The sequence below is a fragment of the Medicago sativa genome, chromosome 8, assembly GCF_051527215.1.
Source record: "Medicago sativa cultivar Bolivia chromosome 8, Bolivia_mono, whole genome shotgun sequence".
In the NCBI taxonomy this organism is placed as follows: domain Eukaryota; kingdom Viridiplantae; phylum Streptophyta; class Magnoliopsida; order Fabales; family Fabaceae; genus Medicago; species Medicago sativa.
In genome coordinates, this window is record NC_140756.1 from 94,683,297 (window position 1) to 94,707,306 (window position 24,010).

General features: G+C 33.3%; 1 protein-coding gene, 1 long non-coding RNA gene and 1 pseudogene across 2 annotated transcripts; 2 read left to right on the forward strand and 1 right to left on the reverse strand.

Moving 5' to 3' along the window:
- The first annotated feature begins 1,674 nt into the window (after nucleotides 1–1,674).
- LOC146903634 (uncharacterized) lies at nucleotides 1,675–3,844 on the forward strand. The gene is made up of 2 exons (XR_015023964.1): nucleotides 1,675–2,170; nucleotides 3,436–3,844. It is a non-coding gene; the product is annotated as an uncharacterized LOC146903634 (long non-coding RNA).
- A 573-nt stretch (nucleotides 3,845–4,417) lies between these two features.
- Nucleotides 4,418–6,090, reverse strand: LOC146903635 (uncharacterized; annotated as a pseudogene).
- A 4,151-nt stretch (nucleotides 6,091–10,241) lies between these two features.
- Nucleotides 10,242–19,420, forward strand: LOC146903636 (ankyrin repeat protein SKIP35-like). The gene is made up of 4 exons (XM_085738728.1): nucleotides 10,242–10,334; nucleotides 10,634–11,346; nucleotides 11,775–12,207; nucleotides 18,496–19,420. Exons 2-4 carry the CDS (start codon nucleotides 10,784–10,786, stop codon nucleotides 19,300–19,302), a joined length of 1,803 nt encoding a protein of 600 aa, XP_085594854.1. The 5' UTR covers nucleotides 10,242–10,334; nucleotides 10,634–10,783; the 3' UTR covers nucleotides 19,303–19,420.
- Nucleotides 19,421–24,010: the final 4,590 nt, after the last annotated feature.

Genomic DNA, 24,010 nt, shown 5'->3' on the forward strand with positions numbered 1-24,010 from the left:
ACGCACCCTAAATCTTTTGAACAATTAGGTTTTATATTTGTGTGTACATAGGTCATTTTTTTTTTAAGAAACAAAATTGTTTATCTTATTTATTGTTTCTAGATTATATAACTTTTGGGTCTTGTAAATTTGGAAAATGTTAACAAGCCCTCGAAGAGCATTTGTTTAGAAGCCAAAAGAAGAATTTTGTTTTTGAAAATTGTGTATTCAACACATTGAAACTTCAAAAAGGAACTTTATTTACATAAAATTTATAAATTATTTTCTCTTTTGAATTTTTAACAAGTGCTTTTAAGACGCTTGTTAGCATAATCTTGTAAATATGGTGAACTCTACAAACACTTGTTAGCATAGTCTTATAAATATGGTGAATTTTGTTTGTAGTCCTGATAAGAAGAAATGACATGTTTGCATCCCTACAAAATTTTCTAGCACGTAGTTTTATTCTCTCTTAAACTTTAAAAGAATAATTTTGCTCAAAACATTATAAAAGCTTTCATATAAAAATTATATTTTTTTAATATGAAATGAATTAAATATGATTTTTTATATGTCAAAAGTTTAAGATAAAAATAATGATAATATAGTCGTGGAAATAAAATTTTGAGCTCTTTTTTTTTTCCTTTCACAAAACAGTTTTTAATGTTATAAACTTTTTTGAAAGATATATATACTACTAATAAATTAATTTTTTTTCCGGCAAGAATATATTAAAGTTAATAGCCACCAAAATCCCTTAATTAATCTCAATAAAACTTAATCTTCCTAATTTTGTAGGATTAATGGTCGATTACAACTAAATCATTATTAACCAGTCATCAAGACGGACACTAACGTGTCTGTCTTTCCGTGTTTATTGGCAATGAATGATAAAATGGTAAAAAATAATTGATTGAAGGGTAATATTGGAAGAAAAAATGTCATACCAAAATACAATATTTCTTTTTGTCTTGCTAACAAGTGCCCTTATGACACTTGTTAAAGATTAAAAAATGTAAATAATTTATAAATTTTATGCATAAAAAGTTACTCCCTCAGGTCTCAAATGTAAGAAACTTTTCACTTTTTAGATTCATTCAATAAATGATGTATGTGGTCTTTATTATAGACCATATACATCATTTATTGAATGAACCAAAAAAGTGAAAAGTTTCTTACATTTGAGACCGGATGGAGTACTTTTTAAACTTTCAATGTGTTGAATAACTCATTTTCAAACTAAAATTTATTCTTTAGACTTCTTAATAAGTGCCTTTAAACATTTGTTATCATTTTTATTTTTCTTTATATAAGATCAAAATACAGTTTTTTGTAATGTCCATTATTATTATTTTTTTCTCTGAAAGATACTATCGCGGATTTTTTTTTTGAGAGAAGATACTATAATGGGTTGTTAATCATGTTGTTATGGATATGTCATATTTTAATAAGATTTAACTATTTTTAACTATTTTTTTAATTGATAATTTAAATGATTTTATAAAAATGGTAAAATATTTTTTTTTTACAAAATAAAAATAATAAAATAGTTTAAATGAAAAATAAAATATTTCTTTTATCAAATAATCTAGTGTTGAGACTCACACATATTTTTTTGTCAAGTAACCTAGTGGTTAGAGCTCACACATTTTAATGTGTAGAAGTGGGGTGTCCGAATTCGAAATCTGACCCCAACGGGTGTGGTTATCATGCATAAGCCATAACTTATGCACCATGCATAAGCCTGCATTAGTCCAGCCCATTATGCACCTAGCCCAACAGAATTACTTCCTACACCTCAAAGAAAGACAGGTGAAGAAAGCAAACAAACCAAAACAGAGCATCACGGCGTTTTCTCTCCATTTCCAACTTCAACCACCACCGATAACAAACTTTCACCAACGGAAACCGTCTTCGTGACCGTCGTTCAACTCGTCACCGTCGTTCAACTCAACAACACCGTCGTTCACCACCGCATTCACGTTGGAAACCGCATTCACCACCGGAAGCAAATCACGTCGGAAACGGTAACAATCACGTCGGAAACTTCCACCACTGCAAATCACGTCGGAAACAAACTTCCATCACCGAAAATCGCATTCACCATAACCGCATTCATCAACTTCATCATCATCGCCGCAAGCATCTTCATCATCTTCAACAAAACAGCAAAATGATGAAAACAAAACAGGTTTGAACTTAACTTGTTCTTTTAATTTCGAATTGGGGAAAATCAAGTAATTACAATGAGTTTTGAAAGTGTTTATGTTAGTTAGAAATGGTTTTTGTTTAATTTGAAAAGTAATTGCATTTGTGTAACCCTAAATTGACATTTTAATTTCGAATTGGGGAAAATCAAGTCAAATAAATGGTTTCTGAGTGTTTAAATGTGCTTATTATACTATGTTTTGTTTAAAATTTATGCCAAAACCAATATGTTGTGTAAATGGTTTTTGCAAGTGTTACTCTGAAACCATTTTGCTGTGTAAATGGTTTTACTTTGGTTCTTTTCCAAAACATTTGTAGATCTGTTTTATATGCAAATGATAATTGTTATAGTTGAGAATACATAACAAAATTAAGGAATCTGATACACAATGCATTTATATTCACCAAAATGGTAGCATGATAAATCTTTGGTAAAAATTGTAGCATATTTATATGTTCTGTTGCAGATAGATACGTATGTCTCAACTTCTTTGCTGCTCTGTGCTTGAAACTCTGCCATACTTAGCTTTCAATTTTGTGTTTAAACTCTTGTTATCAAGTCTAAGATTGGTAGAATTTTAGTGTTTATGATATGACGCTTACTATATACCACTTTAAATGCATTCTAACCATTGACCGGTTAAATTTATCGCTCTTTTTACTTCTGTCACTCACAAATACAATATTTGAAAGGATCTAGCTACAAGTTTCTGATCATGTGCTTGTGATTTTGTTTTGGTCAGCACATGAATTTACTGTCTTAGATTTATTGAAAATCCAATGGCACATGATCCAACTCAACAGTTGGATATCATATAAACTGAGATCAAATGTTTTTCTTTCAGTGCTTTTGTCGATGCACTGGGATCATATAAACAGAGATCAAATGGTCGATGCACTAGTTTTCTTTCAATGCTTTTGCCGCATTTCAATTACTTGCTCCATCCTTATGAAGCCTGACACTAATATGTTTGGTTTTATTGTATGTGCGTATGAATTATTTGAATATAACAAAAAATTCATTATTGTTATTTTTGTTAGGAAAAAATACACAAGAGCCAGAAATATAAGTGAAAATAAGATGTAATATGGACATAGAGATTTAGAAGCTATACACCACAATGTACTTTGTTAGAACTTTGTTAAACTCTAAAAACTATGCTAAAACCATTGTGCTGTGGAAATGATTTTGGTGAGTTGTACTCCAAAACCATTAGATGTATTTAATGGTTTTCTTTGATCATGCAGGTGAAAAAAACTAAAAAGCTAGAGCCATTGCCATCATTCAGTTTTGAGCTAACACAAATGGATGAGGAGGAAAGGAATGACACAGCTTCATCATCTGATGGTGGTAAAAAGAAGGAGCAGAAAACAAGAAAGTCCAAGGGTAAAGAAAAGAAGCATCAAATAAAGAAACAACAACATGTTGCACAAGATTCTGATGAAGGAAGTTCAGATGATGAAGAATTGATTCAAAAGCTAGCACGTTAATGTTTTTTTTTATTGAATTTCTGGATTTCTAGATTAGTGTTAAGTTTCTTGTTAATGTTTGTATCAAGTTTATGAATTTATGGATTTGTATAAAGTTTATGGTAAAACAAACTTAGGGGTATGGAATACTGAAACCATAAGTATGGTTTAATGGTTTTGATAGTTAGGTGTGTCTTTTTATAGTATCTATCATATTATATTATTCATCTTATTTAATTTTTGGCCCAATAATGTTCAATTTAATTTAATTTTACTAAAATTAGGGGCATGGAATACTGAAACCATAAGTACGGTTAAATGGTTTTGATAGTGTTCTATGTGAAACCAAAATAACTGCCTAATGGTTTTAAATGAAATTATTAATTTGTTTTAAACAATTTATCTTCTAGAAAAAGAAAACATACTTTTGCTTTATTTTATGTTTGTTTTTCGTGTTAAACCTCTCGAGTTTCTACGAAAAATGACATAATCAGTTGGTTGTGTCTTTTTATAGTATCTATCATAGTATACCGTTCATTTTATTTAATTTTTGGCCCAGGAATGTTCAATTTTATTAAAATTAGTTTTCAATGTAACCACTTAATAGTACACATTTTGATAATTTTCAATGTGAAACCTAAATAATTGTCTAATGGTTTTGTAATAAAAAAAATGTGATAAACATTAAAATCATTATTAAGCAACCACTTAATAGTACACACTCATAACCTATTAAATAATTGTCAAATGGTAAATAAAATAAAAGAATAGTGAAAATTATTATTGATAAATGGTTTTAAATAAAAACAATTACTGAAACCATAAGTATGGTTCAATGGTTTTGCTAGTGTTCTATGCGAAACCAAACTAACTGTCCAATGGTTTTGTAACAACCTATAATCATGATTACGTAACAACAAAGAATGTGATTGTTATAATTTCCAATAACAAGTGCTCCACAACAAGTGCTCCTAAAAGATGCTAGCTATGTCTTCCGCAGCATCAACTTGGATGTCATAGTAAAAAATGGTTTTGAGAGAGCTTCATTTCTAAAGAATTCTTGAATTACAGTTGCTTCACCAACCATCATCTCCTTTTGACGAATTGTCATTAGATAGTTCTTTAAGTCTGAAAATCGAAAAGGAAGATTCTCCGTGCCTCCAACTCCTTGACCCATAACTTCATAAGACGTTCTCATCGACATTCCAGCTTTAGAATTTATTAGAGCTAGTTGTCCTTGAACTTCATTTACTTCTCGAAATGCTCTCAGGTAACACAAATGCTCTGGTTTATGTAATGGATGACAGTGGCCACATCCCATCTATATATCTTATACCCATTCAAAACTTCATCCAGCTTCAAAGATATTCCAGCTTTACAACCAACCCTTTCCTCAGGTTTTTCTTTCACTTTCACAAACTCAATAACCAGTGGACTGTCTGATGTTGGCCTGTTGTTAGGATTAAGCAAACTTCCCTTCTTGAAACCTTGTTTGTTACAAACATAACGCACATAATGTACCTTATCCGATTTCTTATTTTGTGAATTGTTCTTCGACTTCAACATAGTCCTAATAGAAAATCCAGTGTTATATGCATAATTACCATAAAAATCTTCAATCTATTTAATAGATTGAAAGACTAAGGACTTCCATGATTCGTTATTGCTAGGGGAGTAACATTGAGAACTATCAGCATGAATCAGTGATGAAGTTTCAACAATCAGTTGTCCACTCTCAAATGAAGTTGATATCAAATCCATCCTGCATTTTCGTCAAATAGTTATTCATATTCACATTCTCAAATACACATCAATCTTTATTCTTTATTCATATTCACCTATTTTAATACTTATATCATCAAGATGAAGAAAGCTAAGAAAAAGCTGCTGAAGAGGAACTTAATTGTTAGGAGTACATTGTAAAGAGCTCCTGTAGTGAGATGTAATGAACAATAGTTGTATTATTAAATGTAAAAAACTTTTGTAACATCTATCAAAAAAAAAAAAAACTCTTGTAACATTTTTCTGGAAAGGACATGAATGCATTCACAATTAACTTTGTGTGAATTGAATTTTGAAACATCAAGCTAAATTTTACAGTGTCATGAATAAATGGAAAAATATACTTTTCCAAATGGATCTTTGTTTAACTTTTGTTGTGATATACATGATACAAATGTATAAAAACCAATTATTGCTATGGGCGAGGCACAATTAAGAACACTATTTAGGTTTGTTCGACTTGGAATGGTCTCTAAGGAGCTTCCAAGCGAATGCAACCACTTATCAAACTCATTATCAATGCAGTCTTATTAACAATTTCCCACTGAAGTGTAGACACACAAGGGTATATGACATGATAACAAAGGAAAGACACTTAAAAAACAAAGGAAGCTTCCTTTGGAGAGTGACTCACACAAAAATCAATGGCAAAACATATATATTTTCTTGTACATTCTAATGAAATATCCATCCATTCTAGTATTATCTCCCACATTTTGTTTTGTGGCTCATTAATGTCTTTCACAGGTAATTTTTTTCTCACTCTCTCAACAACCATAGTTAAATTTCTAACTGGATTTTTCTCACTCATTATTTCATCCTGTTCTTAAATTTGAACCAAATTGTAATTTTGCAAACCATGTTGTTTTGAATGATGACTAAATCTTTGTTGAATTGTTATAGCTTGAAACTATGTCTTCTTATGCACATCAAATGGAGCAGCAGTACGCTGCAGCTAGTCTTTCAGATGATTCTGGTATGTCTCAAATTTGAGAATACATGTCTCTAAATTGATAACAAACATGTTCAACTATGTTTTTCTGCTCAATTATGTAATGTAGCAAACTAGTAAGTAGACACCACATGGTATGACACAAAAGAATATTAACAAGTTCAGTAATAGAGGATCTTTTCTTCCCACTCTCACAACGAGACAAGACCAGAGAGGAAACAAACTGAGAGAGGATACACATTTTTCATTCAATATACAAAACGATTAACACATCAATGCATGTCAATTTGCAGATTAAGCATTCAAGATCATAAAAGTAGACAAGGACTGAAACAACTACAAACAATAACTCCTTCAATTGAAGCTAAATTGTTCCTTTCATATCATAAATTGATCCTAAGAACAAAAAACAATTAACAAATCCGAATTTTGAATCAAAACCTAAATACAATTTACTGATTACCTCAAAATGCAAGGGTGAAATTCGTGCAAGCTAACCGGAGCGGCGAGCAAGGGTGAATGCCGGTGAAATCAAGCCGGAAAACCACGTCGGAGCAAGCGTAAACGCGAGCAAGAGAGCAACGTCAGAGCAATTGAGTCGGAGCAACGTCGGAGCAGTTGAATCACGCCGTGACCTAGCCGGAAAACCACGTCGGAGCAAGTTCCATCGCGAGCAAGAGAGCAACGTTGGAGGAATTGAGTCGGAGCAGTTGAGTAGCCGTGACCTAGCCAGACAACCACGTCGGAGCAAGGGTCAACGCGAGCAAGAGAGCAAGGTAACGTCGGAGCAGTTGATTCGGAAAACGCGTGTAACACCCCGTTCTCCCAACAACGTAATATTAATTAATATAATCAGAGTAAACCATACAACGGAGTGTCACACTGCTAATCAAAATTTCATAAATAGAAAATAGCTATTTATTTAAATCAACATTTAAAATATCTCCAAAACTGCAGCAGAATAATTCTTTAGAAAATACTATTTCAACCAAATCCAACATAAAGGGAAAATCTTGGCACAAGGCCTCAACGTAATCAACATTATTTTCGACAACGATAAACTCCATTATTAAGTCTTTTACCAAAAATATGATACATAAAAGAAATGAAGAAAACGAAAACAGTCACGACGAATCCCCATCCTAATATGTATCAGAGCCCTAGGCACTTGAGCCGACCAAACCTACAAGCCATCATTACCTGCAAGTTACCCATACGAAGGGCAACATTTTCAAACAGAAGGGGTGAGAAATTTATCCAATAATAATAATATATAATTCATCAAATTAATGAAAATACAACATATCACAATAGGCATCATTGAAATGTATATAAAAAAAATACATATAGCATCAACATAATCATCTTCAGCAACAAGAACAGCAACAACAACAATTTCATTATCAACCACGACACCGACAACTCGACCATACAACAACGACGACAACAACTCAACAATGCGACTACAACTTCAACAACAACTTAGACAAACTCAACAACAACTTAGACAACTTCATTATGCATGTGGCACCACCAGGACATTAAGCCCCCTTCGCTAAGGTCATAATTGGACCTGTCGGGCATTAAACCCCCATCACTAAGGTCATAAAGGACCTGTTAGGCATTAAGCCCACATCGCTAAGGTCATAAAGGACCTGTCAGGAATTAAGCCCCCATCGCTAACTATGCAACAACACAACTCTAAATGCAATGGACTCAACTAGTGTATATCAACATACAACTACAACAGCACCTACAACAACAACATATGTGCCTAAAACAATTATGACACACTCCTCAACTTCGACATTAGACGATACAACAACGTCAACAACGGAAATCAACAACATAGCATATATATAAAATCAATTACATTCCTCTCAAAGTTCAAAACATCCTTCAATAGCAATTAAGTTTTGATCAATAGAACATAAGCCAAATACCCATAAAACACCTCAATTAAATCACTAACACTTAAGTTTGAAGTTGGGAAACCAACCATAAGTTTTTGGACTAACTAGAGATTAGTCATGCTAAGTTTTCTTAAAATTTTCTGAAGACTCACTTGGACTATTTTCATCATAACTCAAAATCTACAAATAATTTTCTAGTCATTCCAAAGCCATTAGAAAACTAACTCAATTATCTACAACTTTTATGTTTACACCGAAGGCTAATTCAAAACAGAAACGGGTGAAAAATGTGAGTATTTCCTAGATTGGCCTGTCAGAAAATCGGTGGCCGATTTTGACAAATCGGTGGCCGATTTTTCCAGAACTAAAACAGGAAATTTAGATCAGAAAATGGTGGCCGATTTAGACAATTCGGTAGCCGATTTTGGGCTTCTCAGCAGTTCAATAACCAGTTTATCAATGCGTTTTTCGCTTAAGAATCACTATTAAAAACCAATTTTCAATCACCCAAACCCCCAAAATGATTTAGAACAATGTTTACAGATTCTATTTACAACATAGCAAGTAAAACAACATATAACCATGCATTCAACAACATAATTCATCGTAATTCATCAATTATCATAACTTCTCTAACCCTAACCTCAAGAACAACAATTCACCAATTTTCAGAATTACATATCAAGATTATTGAAAGGAATCCCACCCTTACCTTAGATTAGTTTTCTGAATTCCAACAGCCGCGTTCTTCGTCCAATTAGGGTCCTCTCTGACTTCTCTGCTTTCTCTCCTCTTTTCTCAGTTATACGCGTTATGTTTTTCTTTCCCACTTACTGATTTTATTCTTTCCCTAATTGCTCTTCTCACCACAGTCCTACTCTTTCCCTTAATAATTAATTATTTCTACTAATAATAATATTTCTCCCCCACTTAGAAAAATACCTATTTAATAACTATTAACATATATTTCACATAATATTCTAATAAATCAATTCAAATAACAATTATGAAAAAGTGGGCGTTGCAACGCGTGCGAGCAAGAATGAGTTTTATGCGATCAAAGTGTGGGGTGTGGGGTGTGAGTTATGAACCGTAGGATTATGCATGATCTGATGGTTGACAAGTCCTTATGTATGGTGCATAAGTTATGGCTTATGCACCATAACTTTTGCCGACCCCAACATATAATTCGTATTGTCTTTGGCTCTTTGCAACCGAGCAATGTTTACATGGCAATAAAATAGAAGTATTTGCTTTTTATTTTTTTGTTGACAAATAATATAGGGTATTGCATTTTTTTTTTTTTTTGTTTTGAGAAAATAGGGTTAAATATGTTTTTGGTCCCTATAAAATTGCGACCTTCTAAGTTTAATCATTACTTAATTTTAATAGCTTTTTTAATCCCTACAAAAAAAATTTACTTATAATTTTAGTCCCTGCTAAAATAAATTTTGTTTAATTATCCTTAAACTCTTAAATTTTTTAACGATTCTTTTTATACAAGTTTAGAACACTATGAAAGGTTCATTTACTAAAATCTATAATTTTTTAACATGAAATAAATTAAATATGAATTTTTTAAAACGACAAAAGTTTAAGATATAAGTAACAAAAATATGGACGTAGAAATCCAATTTTTGCGATATTTTTTTCGGAGGACCTTTTAATAACGTTTTTAACACGCCCATAAAAAATTGTTGAAAAACTTAAGAGTTTAAGCATAAATTAAACAAATTTGGATTGAGTAAGGACTAATATTGAGTGCAGAAATTTTTTGTAGGGATTAAAAAAGCTATTAAAATTAAGTAAAGACTAAACTTACAAGGTCACAATTTTGTAGGGACCAAAAACATAATTAACCAGAGAAAATATAAGGGTATTGCCATCATTTATATTTGGCGTCTGAAATGAAATGAAATGGAACTCGCATAAACAATCATAATTCTTCAAAAAGAAAAAAAAAAAAAAATCACAATTCATAGGTCAGGCAGAGTGGGTTTTCGTCTTTCTCTATCTCGTAACGCAATCAGGTTTTCTGCCAATTCATTCATTCATTCTTGCTTTTCGATTATTTATTATTAATTACGATTGATTCTTTTGTGGCATTTTTCAAATTCCCCGTCGCAACGCAATTATTACCTTTCGAAATGAATTCGTGTTGTATGCAATGTTAATTTCTAATTAATAATCGTTATTTACTGTGGCTGGGTTGGGTTGATCGGACAATTTAGATTCGTTAATTTAATTTAAGCATATCATCACCATCTATCCATGTATGTATTCTCAATTGGTTGTTACAATATTAACTAACTCAATTGTGTTTGTTTAGGTTTGAAATTTCATATGCTAGTTTTTGGATTGTCTCTTGAAGAACGAGTTTAAGCTTTTGATAAAAAGAGGACATCATGATATCTGTATAAGGGAGAGTAATAATTTCTTTGTGACCATTGATTGAAACACCACCATTGTGTTTAATTAAATGGAAAGCAAATCACAAGATAACAAAGTTGAATTCCAAGTAAATGAAAACCAAGCTTATGCATCAGAGAAAGGAGAAAATAGCAGTGTAGTTTTCTCAAGGGAAACACCGCTGATGAGGAAAGACTCAACAATGTCCAGTACTCTTCATTGTTGTAATACCAAGAAGCTCAAATCCAGGGCCGCTACAACGGATCATGAGCTTGGGAGTAGTGACAATATTCTGTTGGAGAAGAAACTATGTAGACAAGACAGGATTGAATTGGGCCGGTCATTGCAAGGTGCAGTCAGTTCCCATAACTGGGAACTTGCAGAAAGTTTGATTCTTGTTGCTGATCCACAAACACTTAATGATGCCTTGTGTATTACCCTCGATTCCATCTGGTTCTTGACCACTGAGTTTGAACTTAATGGAATAACTCTATTTATCAAGAAGATCATTGCGAACGGTGCTTATGACTTCACTAGAGCTACTCTAAGGACTTCATTCCTTGCTTCATGTGTTTCTGCATGCCAGAGCAGAACAATGAGTCTTGTTGATACTATTACTGTAATGGCTCAGAGGTATGTACAAGTTTCCATTTCTACTCTAGTCATCAACAAAGTAGTTGATTTTATAGATTTTATTTTCGGGAGGGGAAAGAGGGTAGGATGGTAAGAGAACTTGTTTCTTGTCTGAACGAGAGCAAACATTAGCAGTTTTATTGGATGTATTGTTAGGATTAAAACATTCTTAAAATGTTATATGATTTATATTTTATTTAATCTCGGTTATTCATGCAATGCATGGCTTACTAGTAAAGTTTGATGCTAGTTTCTCTATGACTCTATCAGCTGGTGTGTTACTAGGTAATCTCAAATGATGCTTTTTCCAGTCATATGGCAGAGGGGTTTGAATAATATGGAAACAATAAATTCATTGTTTAGCGTGTTTCTGTTTAAATTTCTGCAGCGATTGTAATTGCAGTAAAGTGAACTCCACTTTTTGCTAGGTTGCATGAGCGTCTCCAGGAATGCAATGGAGACGAAGTCTTGAAGGCAGAAGCTGGTGCTAAGGTGCAAAAGTTTACTGAATGGGCTCTGAAATGTATTGGCATCCATTCCAATCTTCAGAATGATAGTGATAATGTGATACACATCTCAGCTGTTGAGACCCAGCTCCGATTATCTGCCTTTAAGACCTTCATTGATCTTGCTGGCAACCGCCTTACGGGGAAGGACTTCAGTGAGGCCTTTGATGCAGCTTGCTTTCCTCTTACTCTTTTCTCAAGCTCATTTGATCCAGGTTGGGCATTTGGCATGTCGGCTGCTGTGATCCAAGGGTTGCTGGGCATGTTAGTAGAGGGGGGTGCAGACAATGTCAATCAGTGTTTCTTGGAGGCTTCACGTTTTGGAAGTACAGAACTTGTCCGTGTACTGTTGCAGGTAATCTAGCTTTCGTATTCTCTATTCCTTATTTTCTTATTAATTCCATTAATTAATGTTTCCACATCTAAGATAAGAAAATCATATTAATTCCATTAATTAATGTTTCCACATCTAAGATAAGAAAATCATACGAGACATATAAAAGGATATCTAAATATGTTTACAATCAAGATACGATACGACCAAAATACATTATACACACACACTTCCTCCATAATGAAATATAAGAAAAAAGGGTATTTGAACAGTTGATGTATGTGATCTAAATTTTGACCACATACGTCAACTTTTCAAATACACTTTTTGCTTATATTTCATTCCGGAGTGTGTGTGTGTGTGTGTGTGTAGTGGGTATAATCAAATGACAATGAATGAGAGGAGAGTATAAGAAAAAAGATGCAAAAACAAAAGAGACAGCCACCGCTAAATCTTCGTTAGGTTTCTGCGACATATATCATTGGCATAACAATTAGGTTTCTGCGAGGGAGAAATCAGAAGGGGCGAGGGCGACATACTTTATAAAAGAATTTAATCGAAACCATGGACTTAATCTAATGGCTATTATGTATTCCTCTTACCTCTCATTAAAACTCCTCTCACTTGATGCATCCAATGTGTGTGTGTATTTGAGAATGATTGGAACAATTTACAACCATTAGATCAGAACTTATGGTTGGGATTCACATGACTTCTTTCTTAGAAAAAAACGCAGCGCTTGCACTTCTGCCTCATCTATACTTTCCTATGTTTCTCACTTTGCACAATATTGGCTTCTCTTTTATTTAGCAATTCTTGAGGCGAATCACAAAGGAAGTACATCAACCACTAAGTGGACCGATTAATCTTTTCCAGCAATATCCATTTTCCTGCTAAAGAATACATGGCTCTCTTTTAAATATCTATGACAGAAGTATAAGTTCACGAATTAGTAAACTATTCCCACCAGCTTTATTCTTTGTGTGAAAATATATGATCCACACCGCTTCAAAATTTGACAGGAATTTATTTTTGGATGTTTCTTCACCCCCAATTTCCATGAACACTTTTAAAAGGGTATAATTTTTATTCCAGCACCAGAAAGACACGGAAGATAACTGTTAAATGAAAAAGTTAGGTGTATACAATATGAGAAAAGGTGTCGCTAAATAGAGATTGTGCGACAGGTGGATTTTAACATTTTGGGCTGTTTGCTTAGAAAGTAAAAAATGCAGAGATAGAACTCCAGTGAAATAAGGAAGAAAAATCATGTTGGTTCCTTTAATTTGGGGTGTTAGTGGTGTAAGGGGATGATAGTAGGTGGGAGAAGATGAAAAATTGAATTGAGTGAACAGTCTGCAAATGAAAATGGATCTGAAACGTCTTTGATACCCGGCACGTGATCATTCAAAATAGAACTTTTAATCCTAGCCATTTATTAATCCAAAGGTTACTAATTGCGCCTCTCATTCTCACATAAAAAATGCATTCTCATTAGATATGCCCCATATATATGAGATAGGATCAATTGACACCATGCGTCAAACTTTATTTTGACACCAAACCATATCTATCTCATTTAATCTGAAGGTTCTGAATTCACTTAATCTTGCATGTGACCCTCATTCTCCATTCTTCACTCTCTCGTTCTTCTTTTGCACTTTTTGTGGTTTTCGTTCATCTCCTTCTCCACTGCGTGCACCTGCTCATAGGTTTCGTTTATCTAATGTGCTGCTCATAGAAACTAAAAACCCATAATTCAATTAGTGGTGGAGATGAATTGAAAAAAGAATAAAATATATTTATATTTAACTTAATATCCTTCCATGCCTTTTTTTCCTTTTTAGATGATGAAGAATCACCAGTCTTAATTTGCGATCTCTTGATTCATTTTTCTCTCAAAAAAATCGCTTGATTCGTCCTATTATAATTTTTGGTTAAGATTATTGCTTTTATTAAGATAATATAATCATAATGTTTTTTGAATTTAGACATCAATTTTTTTTTTTTTGAATTTATAAGTCAAAACCTAGTAATAATAGCAATGGATGGTTTTTAGTCTTTGGGTTAAGACAAAATCGAGATAAGATGCTTTTGAGGAAATGTGTAAACTGTAAACCATTTGTGTCACACATGAAAGGGAGTCAAAAATAGCAAGAACCAGAACCAGACTGCAATGAGATGGTCACATGATTTTTTTTAAGTAAACAAATATAATCCTTGGATTAAATGAGATCAAGGGATATGATTTGGTGTTAACCATGTGTGTGTGTTTGTACCAAGATAACATTGCTAATTGCTCATCAATGCATAAACATATCAGTAGCCAATATATGATAATCACAATTTAGAAATATATAGCGTGGAAGCGCTAGTGTGGGACAATCTACGTTGACTCGTTTTTATAGTTTACATACTTTTGTATTACCTCTTCTTACTGCCGTATTCATGTTAATGCACTTTCCAATGATACGTAAGCAAGGCATTTCCGGTCCTTTATAGTATATATATATGAGTCAGGTTCCGTTGACATTTGGTGTCAACGAATTCGTTGACACCAAATCTCAACCATCAATTTTTTATTTAATCTAAAGGCTCTCATTAACTCACTTAAAGTGTGCACGTGAACCCTCACCCTCTTCATTCTATCTGCAATATTAGTATCAGTGTATCATCTCCTTCTCCATTGTGTATACCTGCACTGTCATCTCCGTCATCAATCTAATGTGTCACTCCTAGAAATTAAAAGCCCACTATTCAATTAGTGGCGTAGAAATATGCTTAACCTAATTTCCTTTTGCAATTACAAATCAATTCCACACATTATTTTGATCCATTTTTCATCCATGATCAGTTCTCACAGTGGAATCGCATCGCATCTCATATCATAATTTTTTCATCAATGGATTGTTCAATTGATTATGTCTACAAAATAATATGAATTGTTGTTGTTGGTGGATACACTTGATAGGGAAATACAAATTTTTTTTTGCTTTCTAATTCCAATTGCTTACACCATGTCTCATGGGATTTATTTCAGTATACATATGTGTGAGCATGCTCCTTCAGATTCACTTTTATTGCCCTTTGCAAGAAACTCCAATACATGGTGACAAAAACCCCCTATGTAGTATCAAGAAACAAAATTTCAATTGAAATTCAATTAGGGACTAAATTAAGTTTCAAAAGGCTTAATGTTGTGGTGCTTGCTTCATTCTTAATTCTTTTGCGCTCAATAACAATAGACCGATAGGGAAGACGTTCAGGGATTAAGCGTTTTGTTTTTGTTGGAGTAATTTCAGGGATTAATTAAAACAACAAATTATTATCACATGATACACACACATTTAAATCTTTAGTTTCCATATTCTCAACCATTAGATTAATTAGATTGAACGGTTGAGATTTGGTGTCAACGAATTCGTTGACACCTGGTGTCAACGGATCCTAACTCTCTCTCTATATATATATATATGGGGTTTGCTACAATAGACCCACTCATTTTCATGAAGGTCTATTTTAGCATCCAACACCTTTTCAGTTGGACAAAAACACCCATGTTTTTGTTTTTTGGAAATATTAAAGCTGAAGGACACAAATGTAATTTTCATTTAACTTTTATTACTTTTCTCTTTTTCCGAGAACTCCAAAGGGCCATCTCATTTCTCTTTCTTCCTTCTCTTTTCTGATATGTTGATTTTGCCAAATATCATGTTCCATGCTTTGCTTGTTACCCCTCTTCTCTCACCACATGATAGCTATGACGAAGATCAGCAACGCGACTTTCAGTTGTGACACCTCAGTAAGATTGAAAATGTTGTTGTTGTTGGTAAGTTTGAAAATAGCAGAGAACTCTCTTTTTAAGCTATCAGTTTTGGTTTGATTTATTATAAAGAAGCAATTTAATAAAGTTGTATTAGTGTATGTGTATGAATGGAAACATGGTCTGTAAAAATGATGCTAAATTGTGAGACTAAAAAACAACTTGGTTGTGGAGTTTATCATGTTTGCTTTTATCCATCACCGTCTTTTTTGTTTGTTTTATGAAAAAGGCTAAACTTGAATTTAATGATACACAATGTTATACTGATACATCCAAGACCATGTAACTCCAGAAGTTACAGGATGTAAGTTCAAGATCAATATATGGATTTTTTTATAAAATGAGTTAAACTCGTTTTAACTCCCAGGAATCTCTTATGTATGAATTTTTAGCTTCCATTGTAAACGAAGCATAAGTTAAACAAAACAAAAGCAAAAGCAAATTGTTAAAATGAGGCACAGTGGACGGCAGATGCTTTTTATTCAATAAAAGAATTGATGCATTTGATTTTAAGTTAATGGAAGCAAGCCCATCATGGAGCGTGATGTTTGGCAAAAACAACGTAACAGAGAAGGGAAGGAGAAAGTGAAGAGAATGAAGAAAGAGAATAGACTAGAGTTTCTCGGGAAACAAAATAGAAAATTAAAAGTTAAATGGAAATTACATTTGTGTCCTTCAGCTTTAATATTTCCAAAAAACAAAAACATGGGTGTTTTTGTCCAACTGAAAAGGTGTTGGATGCTAAAATAGACCTTCATGAAAATGAGTGGGTCTATTGTAGCAAACATATATATATATATATATATATATATATATATATATATATATATATATATATATATATATATATATATATACATACATATATATATATATATATATACACACATACATATATATATACACATACATACATATACATATACACATACATACATATATATATACATACATACATACATACATACATATATATATATATATATATATATAGGGGATGTATCAAATGAGAGGAGTAATTAAAATGAGAGATGAGAGGAGTACATAATAGCCATTAGATTAAATTAATGATTAGGATTAATTCAGTTGTAAAATGTGATGCCCCTACTAAACTCTCCACGCGCCTAGCCTCTTCAGATTCTGCTTCTTAGTCCTGCAGATCACACCCAAAATTCACCATCACCATCGATGGTCGCTCAAGCCTGGGAACCCATTAAGATTTCTTTTTATCTCCTAATCCTTTTTCTATTTTCATTTAACTTTATGTTCCCTTTTTTTCCTGCTGTCTATTAACCGATCCTACCCCAATTGTGGTGGCTTGTGATCATGTTGAATCAAATATTTGTTGTGAATTCCCTTTTTGCAATGTTCCCTGATGAAAACAATTGCCCCTAATGAAAAGGTTACAACTTTGGATGAATAAACATGGCTGATATCGTTCATAAATATCTAGAAAAATAGCAATAAACTCATATGATCTGGGTTGGGTTGGATCTATAATGCTTCTCACAAATATTGAAAGGAAGAGAGAATACGAGGAAGCAGAAATGAAAATGATACATGGCGAGAGAGATTTGATGGTGTTAGCACATTTTACAACTGAATTAATCCTAACCATTAATTTAATCTAATGGCTATTATGTACTCCTCTCATCTCTCATTTTAACTACTCCTCTCATTTGATACATCCCCTATATATATATATATAAATGCTTGTGATCATAACAAGAAGACATAGTGACATATTTTCTCCATCTATATCAGAATATATCCTTCTAACTGAACGTGTCCCAAAAACAGAAAAAAATGTGTCTTTAGCGAGTAAAACGTTTCGAAGATGAATGTGTCGGACACGTTCTGGGCTTCATAGTATAGTTCCCCTTCCCTTTTAAATTTCTAATGGTATTAGCCAACTTCTTTTGTTATAATTAGTTAAAAGTAAACCAAGTGATTGAGCCCAAGTGGTTAATGAGCTCCCCTTAGGATGAATCGTTCGAGAGAACCCGAGTTCGATACCTGGTGGGAACAATTCTAGCCAGACTTTACTTACCTCCCGGCCAAACTCCGGGTTACTAGGGCCCCGTCCCCTATGAACCGGAGGGTTAACACAAATTTTTTTTTTAGTTAAAAGCAGCTATTCGACCAATTTTTTTTAAAAGCAGCTATTTTGGACAGTGACTGAAAGCATATTTATTAAATGTTGGTGCATTTAGTTACAGTTGGTTATTACTGAGTGTCATATCAAAGGATTGTGTATATATGTTTTTGTCTTGTTTATGTTAATTTAGCAGTGGGTATCCATTCTATTACATATGTTATAGGAATTTTGGGATGAGATGTTTCAGCATTATCACTTTCTCCCCTTTATATATACATGTGAAGTTAGGTAATGAATTTTGCTGATTTTGGATATTTTAACAATGCAAAGTGTTCTAAAAATATTTGGTTCATGTTTGTCTGGTTCATTCGGAATCAAACTGATGCAGATTGCACAAAGAAACAACTTGGATGTTGATGTTGACTTAGCCTTGGGCTTTGCCTCCCATTACTGCAAGATAGGCACTATGGAGTGCTTGGTGGAAGAGGGAAATGCCATAGCCTTTTTGGGCCCTTTGATGAGAGCTGCTGAAAGGGGTTGTATGCAAGTTGTTGAGTGGTTTGTGCAGAGGGGTTGCCGAGACATGGAACTCTGCCTTGCCCTTACTGCAGCCACTTCTAGCTGTCAAGTTCACATTGCTTCGTATCTTCTTCCCCATGTACCTCAACAGGTTCTTGCAGCGCTTAGTGTTGAAATTCTCAAAGCTGCTGGTGAACGCAGTGGTGGATCTCTTGATGGTGTGTCATTTCTCCTCCAATCTGACTTCTTAGGTGATCCCGCAGCAACTTATGCTGTTGCAGACATTATTGCTAAATTGGAGGATGAGGCTGTTGCTCCCGAGCTAAAGGCTTTTCTTAAAGAGCACTGGTCAGAAGGAGCTTACATAGAAGGATTAAAGTTAGGGCAAGAGCATTACATGAACCTTGTGAGAATCATTAAACGGGGTGAGTCTCCTATTTGCTTGAGAGATCTTCCATCCCCACTGACTGTGGCAATCGCTTATCTCCCACTTTATAGAGAGTGTGTCAAGGCGGGGGGCTGCTTGTTTTCTCAACGACTTAGGGGACAATTGGTTGAAGCTGCAAGAAGGCTTGGGGATAGGGTCTTAGATGAAGTGACTAATGGTAGAGATTTACTGGTGATTTTGGAGCGTCATCTTCCCCAATTTCTGCTCCCTCCTACCAGCGTCGCTTAGGTAGATTTGGCTACCATTGTTATATATTTTGCATTTTTATTTCCTTTTGCCACCCTTCTTTATCATGTAATGAATGCCACTATTGCTGATATATATATATTTTTTTTTTACTGAGAAACGAAGTTTTATGGTAGGTTTTTCTCACCATCTACAACCTAGTGTGTTAAATTTCATAAATTTTTAATTTATTATTAGAAGTAGTGTGTTATACCGTGCATAGTAAGTTTATGAGTTGTTGGCTGTGTACATGAGTATAAAGTTAGCAATGGAGGTGGATACAATCAGGTGACGGTGGAATCAGATGCGCTTATGGCAAAAAGTCTGCTACAGTAGAATCGTTGTCCGACTCATCTGTGATCTGTGCTGGTGGTTAGAATAGTGGATATGGCTAAGCCTATGGCGATTAGTAGTTTTAGATATGTTCCTACAAGTGCTAATCAAGCTGCAGATTGCTTGGCAAAGAGAGAGCTTTCTTTTGGATTGATGATTAGTGATGTCTATGATAATGTTCCCATTTTTTTTTTTGTTAAGATTTCTTTTGGAAGATGTAATGCATTTTGGCAAGTTTATGAGATCCTTGTATGTCACAAATGTCGAAGTAACATTTCCAATTTTAAACATGTTAAGTTTATGAGATCCTTGTATCACAAATGTCTTATTAACATTTCCAATTTTAAACATTAAGAGATAAAATGCCACAAATGCCTATGGCTGGGCATCGGTTCGGGTCCAAACCCCCAAATCGACAGGTGATATGTCTAAGCCCGACTAACTGTATTTTTTAAAGACTATTACCTTTTCCACCCTATCTTATTCTTGCGTGTATTATTTTTCTCTTTCTCTCGAAAACACCCTCTGTTCGGATTCTATAATCTGAAAAAGATTATTAGGTATTTTCGGCTTTTATAATCTGAAACAAAGAAAAATATAAAGAAAATTTCTATTTGATATCAAAGGTCTAAGCTGACCGCCGTACAATCCCCGCATAAACTGTAAAGCAATTTCGGGGATTGTATGAGTGGTCAATGTAACACCCCGTTTTCCCAACGTAAAAATTTCATAATTAAAAATCAGAGTAATTCAACTTTAACGGAATGCTACACTTCTTAAAAATTCATAAACTGAATAAATAGCAATTTATTCTTCAAAATCATTTAACATAAGTAATTCAAAACTTCGCAGCGGAATTAATTCATTCAACATAAAAAGTCTTTGGCACGCAGGCCTCATCATAAAAATCTCAAGTCTTGTTCAACATTTATTCATAAAAATCCATAAGTAATACGTAAGGAATAGAAATAGAAGACATAATCCCATCCCGTTACGTATCAGAGCACCTAAGACACACTTGTGAGGAGTCCACTCACGACCGCAACTAATCCTGGTTACCTGCAAGTTACCCATACGAAGAGCAACATTTCCAAGCAGAGGGGTGAGATTTCTCAAACAATAATATTAAGCATATAAATCATATAAAGTACATTCAACAACTTAAACATCTTATAATTCATTAATCATATCTAACAACTTAAACTTCCTTAACTAGTGTCATTAATCTTCTTATATTGGTCGTAAAACTATCTTAATACTAATCATAAACATCTTCATATATTATCAATTACTAATCTTAACATCATCATATAACATCAAATAATAGTCTCCAACAATCATCACATAACATCAATATTAATCACAAATGTCACCACATTTCATCAAACATTATTTATAAGCATCAACACCTAATATCAAATATAATCATAAGCATCATCATGTAATTTCACATAAGTATTATTATCAAAACATAGCATTACCGAGAACAACTTCATAATCAAATTCGTAATCAACTTCATATATCAACATAATTATAACTCACGTAACATCTTATCAAAAATCATTCGTCTTCATTCATCATAGCACTTCATTAATAACTTATCAACTTGACATCTTAACAACTTGACAACTTGACATCTCAACATCTTAACAACTTCGACTCGACTATGCAACTTCTACTTCTCAAATCATCTTAAATCATCTTAGACATCTTCATTATGCATGTGGTACCACCAGGGCATTAAGCCCTCTTCTCTAAGGTCATAAAGGACCTGTCGGGCATTAAGCCCCCATCTCTAAGGTCATAAAGGACCTGTCGGGCATTAAGCCCCCATCTCTAACTATGCAACGACACAACTCTAATACAACGACATAACTTTCGTACAACTTAGACAACTTCATGAACATCTATGACATCCTAACATCTTGACAACATAACATCTTAACAACTTGATGACTTCATAACGACTCGACGACTTAACAACTCTTATCATCTTAACGTCTTAACATCTTAACATCTTAGCATCTTGACAACATATGGATCACATAAATAATTCATGTCATATCATAATATAACAATATCAAATGATAATAAACAACATCTTAAAACATCATATTCATCAATCATAAACAACTTCATATAACATCGTATTTAAACATCAACAATAATTCACTATGTATCTTTGTAAAAACATAATAAATTATCCACAACATATTTTCATGTCAAACCAAAGCTACTGGAAAGATATCAAAATTATCTAAAACTTTCATGTTTACGCCTAAGACCAATTCTGTACCGATCAATACCAGTTTTCATTTTAAATTCGGAAAAGTTGTGCTGAAAGTCCATAAAAATTCACTGTGACCTACGTGCAGTAATTTGACCATAACTCAAGTTCTATAAATCGTTTTGACGTGAGACCAACGACATTAGAAAGCTAACATCCATACCTACAACTTTCGTGTTTACACGTAAGACCAATTCCGCACCGATCAATACCAGTTTTAATATCAAAATTCGGGCAGAATGCAGATTTTCTTCAAGTTTCACCTAATCTCATGGAGCTAACCTGAAAACTACTTCCAATAATCATCCTATGGATTATCTAAGGTCTGTACACAATTTCTACATCAATTCAACAAGTTTTCATCATCTAATCATCAAATCTCTCTCAAAACCCTAATTCTCAAATTCTCACAAACTCTCCCCAACTTGTTAGATGTAATCTAATGATTTAACAACTTAATATTAATGCAAGATAGTCTCACCCTCACCTTAGATTAATTCCTGAATCAGTAGCAGCGTTCTTCTTTCCTAAGGTCTTCTCCTCTTCTCTTGACTTTTCTCTTCTCTTCTTTCTTGTTCTCCTCTTTTCCAAAAAGCGGTTTTTGGTAAACTCTTTCTAACCTAAGTTTCTCTATTTATAATACTAAAATATTCTTCCCAAATCTATTTAGGCCCAACAACTTATTCTTCTTTCTATTCTAACCTCCAATTTTACTCACACTAATAATCCTCATATTCTAATAAATAATATTTCTCTACTAAATATATAATAATACACCAAATAACAAATATATATCTATAACAATTAACAAATATATTATGCTAGTAAATACCAACATATAACATAACAAAATATCACTCAACAAAATATATTAACTAAATTATAAAAAGACATCTAATCTCAACAAATCATGTATCCCTCATATACATCATATAAATATATAAATATATTTTAAAACTAATTAAAATAATTAAATAAAAAGAAGGGCGTTACAGTCAACAATGACCATGATATCATAAACACTCCTAACTAAAAAGAAAGAAGGAAAAAGTAAGAAAAGATAAGAAATGAAGAATGGATGAATATGTTGAAGCATGCAAGATTATTTAAAGCCATAAACCTATGCTAGACTGTAACTAGTCAAACCAAATATTTAAAAAGTATAAACTGACCAAAAATGCATTAAACACAACAAGCAGTCCAAATCTTGGGCAAAACACCACAATCCACACAGTCTGGGAGATTTCGGATTATATAATTCGAAACTCAAAACATTTTCGGATTGTATAATCCGAACCTCCCTAGGCTGTGTTTAAGTTTAATTTTTGGAGAGTTTTCATGGCGAATGACATAGGAAAAATAAAATAAAAAAGGTACAAAAATAATTAAACGGCTTAAAACAACATAATAACAAAAGTGATGAAATTTTGGAAAGGTGTTCGAAGAGTTGCTTTTGTAGTTGATCCAGCTGGCCTGTCAACTGACATATTTTGATCGGCAGGTCAACCTGATCAGGTTCACAACAACCTCTTCGTAATCAGATCTGCAACATAATGATGAAAGGTAATGTGTTTCAAAAGGATTGTTTTGAGTTAGATCATGCTGCCTTGCCAACTGACATATTTATACTGCCAAGGGTTTTATCACATGGTGTGAGGTTGGTATGTTTGGGTGAAACGCCACCGTCCACTAAGTCTGGCCGGTTTCGGGGAAGGTGTTCGATCTTTTATCTTCTTATCTTTTCTATGTGTTCCTTCGATGTAGACATTGATCTTCTTACATTATTTTTTACATGTTTTTCAGTCATTTTCAGTTAGTTTTTCTTTCAAAAAATAGAGGAGTATTAGATCAATTGCCTATGATTTTGGGAATTGGGACATTTCGTAATGTTTTCTATATTGAGTCATGTAATTCTACCTTTCCCGAAACTTAGTAATTCTTGGCTGTTTTGAAGTAATTCACGAAGAAATCATGCAAATCGGCAAAGCAAAATGTAACACCCCGTTTTCCCAACATAAAAATTTCATTTAAATCAGAGTATTCTAAATCATAACGGAATGTCACATACTTCTTGAAAATCATAAAATGGA

Excerpts from the sequence above, each read along its gene's own strand:
- LOC146903636 (XM_085738728.1), top strand. The coding sequence starts at position 10,784 with ATGGAAAGCAAATCACAAGATAACAAAGTTGAATTCCAAGTAAATGAA. Across the intron at positions 11,347-11,774 it reads ATTACTGTAATGGCTCAGAG|GTTGCATGAGCGTCTCCAGG; the intron begins GTATGTACAAGT and ends ACTTTTTGCTAG. Across the intron at positions 12,208-18,495 it reads TTGTCCGTGTACTGTTGCAG|ATTGCACAAAGAAACAACTT; the intron begins GTAATCTAGCTT and ends AAACTGATGCAG.